Source organism: Lactuca serriola, chromosome 4 (assembly GCF_051521515.1).
Source record: "Lactuca serriola cultivar US96UC23 chromosome 4, Lser_US96UC23_V15, whole genome shotgun sequence".
Lineage (NCBI taxonomy): Eukaryota > Viridiplantae > Streptophyta > Magnoliopsida > Asterales > Asteraceae > Lactuca > Lactuca serriola.
The window spans coordinates 134,719,781-134,725,925 of NC_136411.1; the positions used below are offsets into that span (position 1 = coordinate 134,719,781).

At 35.1% G+C, this 6,145-nt stretch overlaps 1 protein-coding gene across 1 annotated transcript; it reads left to right on the forward strand.

Moving 5' to 3' along the window:
* Window positions 1–5,555: 5,555 nt before the first annotated feature.
* Window positions 5,556–6,068, forward strand: LOC145098844 (uncharacterized). The gene is made up of 2 exons (XM_079036443.1): window positions 5,556–5,569; window positions 5,621–6,068. The coding sequence occupies exons 1-2, from the start codon at window positions 5,556–5,558 to the stop codon at window positions 6,066–6,068; spliced, it is 462 nt and encodes a 153-aa protein (XP_078892569.1).
* Window positions 6,069–6,145: the final 77 nt, after the last annotated feature.

The window sequence follows — 6,145 nt, forward strand, 5'->3', positions numbered from 1 at the left end:
ACTCTTTGTATGTCATGTAGTTATACTGCAGTTGGAGTTTTTGTTCTTGGAAGAATATTTCTTTGATTACAGGTATTATAAATACTTTATAATATTTTATATAACATAATTTTTATAAATAGTCTTATTAAATAGATTTTAAAATAGTAATAACCTATATATTATTCTACGAATTAGTTGATTGAAGGCATATGAAAAGTTAATTTAACTACCATTAACAAAGTGTTTGGAAGCGTTGTAATAATAATTTTCTGGTAGTTAACAAAACTGATTGAAATTAATCATTTTGTGACGTTTTAGCCTCAAACTAATCATATTTGAAGCAACAACTAAAATGTTGTAGTAAAAATGTTGATTATTGAAAATAAACTATAACATCCATAATAAAGGTAACAATCTCAACATAATTTACATGTGCTCCTGGGACAGAAAACATATATTCTACAAGTGCACCCAATCTGGTGTCTTCCTCTTACTTTCCCTGTTGTTGACAATGGTTATTCTACTTCAAATTTGATCTCGTTTTAGCTTCTATGCTAAGAATTAGATGCCTATATCTTGTTTCATATACTTCCTTGGTGACATCTGGTTCTTATTTCTGATACGTGTTGACGTAGGTTAGTTACTCTTATAAGCAGGCTCTGATGAACGGCCGCAAGCTTATTGAGCGAGAAATGGAATGGTTTAAGATTTGTGAAAAGGAGACAAAGACAAAAGCTTTCTCCAAAGAAGGCCTAGGACAACAACCTAAAACAGTATCTATTACTTTGCTTTTTTTGCATATGATACATGGAAATAACCTTCAGTCACTGTATAGTTGAATAACACACATACATGGATTGTAACATAAAATCTTGTAAATTAACAGGAAGAAAGATTGTGAATCTAGATTGTAACATAAAATCTTGTAAATTAACTTTCTTTTTTTGTTTCTTGGTTTTGGGTTTTAGATGAATAACACACATTACTGGAAGCACTTGCAAACTTGTCTTGTGAAAACTGATGATTGCAGTAACTTATCAAAAAGATTCAAGGTTTGTATTTGATTGGTTTAACTTTGTGGATTTGTTTCAAGAATGTGATGATAATTTTTTTTTTGTTAATTTTGCAAACTCTTAAACAATATGAATTGGCAAAATTAACTCCCATTGAAGCCGGTTGTTGCAGACCACCATCTGTGTATGTTGGCCAAAGTTCCAAATACAACACCAAATTATTAATAAAAACAGTCAAAAGGGTCATCCAACTCTCCATTTCGTGTTAGTTCCACCAAATCCGGCGAAAATGACAAAAATACCCCTAAACTTTTGATCAGTTCCACAACGTTTTGATTAGAAATCTGTTCAAAATGGTCAAAATGATGAAAATACCCCTGAAATTTAGATTAACTTTACTTGGTTGTTTTTACCAATTTGAAATCGAGGTGAAGTGTGTAATGGTCATTTTACCATTTTTCAATTGCATTTTGTCTAAAATCCATCGAAAATGGAAAAAATGACGAACATACCCCTGAACTTTAGATTAACTTTACTTGATGATTTTTACAATTTGAAATCAAACTACAGGCATAAGGGTTATTTTACCATTTTCCAGCACCATTGTCAGAAATCTATCAAAAATGACAAAGATAGCCTTGATATTCATTTTAATTTCACTTGATCAAATTGAAGGGCGTAATGGTCATTTTACAATGCACCTGCCATTTTGGTCAGATTTGGTGAGAATAGATACAATTTTGGAAGTTTAATGAAACCCCCTTGACACTTTCCATAAAAATTATAAATTATATTCTTTGAAAAATTTGTAGATTGGTAGGTTTAAAAGCAGAATGTCCTGATAAGAATTAATTTTAAAAGTAGAATGAAAATGACAAGTGATTTTGTGTTGTGTTTATAGGGTTGATGAAAGCGAATAGCTTTGGAGTTAGAAGAGGAAAAGAAAGCCCAAGCCGAAAGAGATAAGATGCTGCAAATGCAAGTGTTGCATTCTTCATTTCAATTGTTAGTATGAAACACAGAGTAGATGGGCCAATGTACAACTTCTTATCCATATAACATCTGTTCGGAGCATTAGTCTTAAAGAATTATGAAAGGCAAGATGCAACTTTACTTAGTTGGAATTTGATGTAGAGAGTAGATTAGATGCAAATTTAGATATTGTAAAAAATAGAATTGTATGACATTAAATTTTATGCAATGGATTGTATTTTTTGTATATGATATTTTATTTCTATTATGAGACATTAAATGCAAATGTAATTTAAAAATTAATAAATATATAAATATTTTTTTAGAACATTTAAAATTATGATACGCAAAAATGTGTGTCATCTTCATTTATGACATGGCCTTTCTTGACATGCGCTTCCTTGATACGCATTGCGTGTCATAAACACGCGCGTCGTAAGGTTACGACACGCAAATGCGTGTCATCTTCCTTTATGACAGGGCCTTCCTTGATACGCATTGTGTGTCATAACCGCGCGTCGTAAATGCGCGTCGTAAATGCGCGTCATAAATGCGCGTCGTCTCTCTTTATGACAGGGCCTTCCTTGACACACATTTGCGCGTCGTCTGAGCGTTTTACGACGCGCAATGAGAGTCGTAAAAGGCCTTTTTTCTAGTAGTGGGTTGAGAGTTATTCCCATACCTTAGCTAAGGGCTTTTCGGTGAGACTATATTCATTAGCTAAGTCTAAACACTTAGCATACCCACACTATTATAACTATTAATCTTTGGAGCGAGATACCTATGTATACATATATATAGGGTTAACATCCCCACATGCGGTTGCAAGATAAAATCTGGACCGATCAATCGAAGCGGGTTATGAGTATTTATTATCATTACTACGACGTGCAATGAAGAGTTTTAGGGGGTACTCTCACTCACATAGCTCGGTTATAGGACTCACTATAAACATTAACTAGAATCTCTCTCTTTTACTACATACCTTAGGCTTGGTTGTTTTCAAAACTATTTTAAGTATTATTTACCTATGAAAAGATACACTTGTGTTTTCAAAGCTTATTCAAAGTTCCTTTACAAACACTATTTTAAGTATGGTTATACTTAAAAAGTAAATACTTTTTAAAGTTTTTAAAAGTATCAGACTATTGTTAGCAGAAAACATGTAACTCTCACCAACCTTGTGTTGACCCTCAAAACTACATGTATTCTCAAGGAACCAGTAACTCAAGCATTCAGACGATGAATAGTCATGGATTTCAGGCAATCTAGTTTAATAGTTTTTGTTATGTCTGCCTATCTATTAAGAAAATTCATGTATTATTACCTATAAGAACCATGTATTCAAACATAAAGATGGAATAAAAATGTTTTTTTGTTTATTGTTGTACTTGTGCAATATATTCAATTTACTTATGATCCATGAACATAGTCGCACAGCCCAGAATGTTCCGCCGCCTTGGTTGGGGGTGTGAGAGATTGGTATCAAAGATAAATTGACTATAGAGAACTCGTATCCTCGAAAGAGGAATACAACTATAGCAACAAGCACCTCGTAAAAGTATTATTATTAATCACAACCCTCTAGTGTTTCCTGTCTCGCCCTCATCTATACTTAGTAGTCTTGGAGTACAAACAAAATTTACTAATAATACAAACCTCACCAACACTAATATATTATATATATATATATATATATATATATATATATATATATATATATATATATATATATATATATATGCTCTGACCTGCGATGAGAACACTTAATAAAATTATAAACATCCCTTCAACTAAAACTACCCGCTCAACCCTTTAGGTCAAACGCCTTAACTAAGGTTAGTACCATAGATAATCCATACCACAAATAAACATGCAACGCGCGCCTACGTTTTTTATGGTTGGGCCGGTGGACAACCAACCTTGAGTAAGGTCTTTGACTAACTACAACAGTTGAGATTTTTAGAGATTGAAGAATGTTCTCAAGATCGTTGCAGATGCCTTGTACCTTAGAAACCTTATATCAACCCTAAAATAACGTATACATTTTAAATCATAAAAATACTAAAAAATCTAGGATAATACTTATATTTTCCTAGTTCACCGATATCCGAGGAACCAATAACTCTGCTACCTTTGTAGCAGAGAAACTCATAAATTCCCAGTCAATTATTCAGTAGTCTACAAAATTCTCTCTTCCAAAGATGACAAATATTTCCAATCTCTCTCTATTATCTAAAATCGGAAGGATTTCAATTATCTCTATATCATTTGGAAATATGTAGGCTTTCATGAATCGATCGGTCTCTATAACCTGGAAATCTGTATGATTTCAGGAATCGATCGCTCTTTATAACTTAGAAATTTTTAGGATTTCATGGAGAAGTTACACTAATACACCGTCTGATACGTACTTGCTTCTGACTATACAGTGAAAAAATAAACTTAATGTATCTTTCTAAACGTATTAGGACGATGGCTCCATGAAGGAGTCCACGAGTTCATCCACCACCAACTCCCTGAGGCAATCGAAGAAGTGCTCCAGAAGTAACCCAAACTTCAGGAGAAACTCCAAACCCTGGAGGTGCTCTAGGAGAAACTAATGAAAAACCCACAATTTCAAATGGATTCTACTCTAATGCAGACCCTGCTTGCACATGGGATTGCTATAGCCTTAACCGCATATGAGGTTACCCAAAATGACAACAACAGGAACAGTAGAAATGGTGGCAGCACACCAATATCAAACCGAAACAATTCGATGCGTTTTTCATATAAGGATTTCATGGGCTGCAAACCCCAATCCTTCTACGGAACGGAAGGAGCCATTGGTCTATCCCGCTGGATAGAAAATATGGAACCTGTATTTTGCATCAATGCTTGCACTAAGGACTGTTGAGTGAAATACAAAACCTGTACACTGATGGATTCCACCTTGACTTGGTGGAATAACCATTCTAAGTCCATGGGGATTGATGAAGCCCATGTCATACGCTGGGAACCTCTTAAGCAAATGATGATCAAAGGATATTGCCCACGAAAGGAAGTCCAGGCTCTAGAGAAGGAGCTTTGGAACCTTACCATGAAAGGATCGAAGGTGGATACCTACACCTCTCGATTCAATGACCTTGCTAAATTTTGTACGGGAATGGTGACCTTGGAAGACAAAGAGATAGAAGGATATATTTGGGGACTATCTTCACCGGTCTAAGGTCTGGTTACAGCATCCAAACCCTCCTCTTTCAGTAGTGTCAAGCAATTGGCCTATTAGTTGACTGAGCAATGTATTCGTCAGGGTACCATGACCCCCCCCCCCAAAAAAAATAGAAGAACCAAGCTGGAAGTATAAAGAGGAAGTTCCACGGAAAGCCAAAACGGAACTTCAAGCATCGCAAGCCCAAACCAAAACCTGTGGTTTTGTATGTTGCAACCATAAACATTCCTACCTATATGAAACAAAGTACACCGACCAGAAAATCCTTCAACACATATTTGATCAGAAGGAGGCACTACCTATATGGAACAAAGTGTGTTGTCTTCACCGACCACAAAATCCTTCAACACATCTTTGATCAAAAGGAGCTCAACATGAGACAACGAAGGTGATTCGAATTGCTAAATGATTACAAATGTTAAATTCTTTATCATCCTAGAAAAGTGAATGTCATAGCAGATGCTTTAAGCAGGAAAAAGAGAGCAAAGCCACTTCCTTTAAAGGCTTTAACCCTAACCATCCACTACAATCTCACCACCCAAATTCATGATGCTCAGCAAGAAGCACTCAAACCCAGGAATATGATGGAGGAAAACCAACGAGGTGTCGATAAACAGTTTAACCACAAGGAAGATGGAGCACGATATTTCATGAACCGAATTTGGACCCCAAAGTTTGGTGAATTTAGGAGTTTAGTTTTAAACGAAGCTTATAAATCGAGATACTCAATACATCCTGGATCAGTTAAGATGTATCTCGATCTGAAAAAGCTTTGTTGGTGGCCTAATATGAATGCAAAGATTTCCACCTATGTCAGTAAATGCTTGAATTGCTCCAATGTCAAAGCAGAGTACCAGCAATACCATAATGGAAATGGGAACAAATAACCATGGACTTCATAATAAAGCTGCCAAGAAAATCAAGCAGTTATGACACCATCTCGATGGTGGTTGACCATTTGACC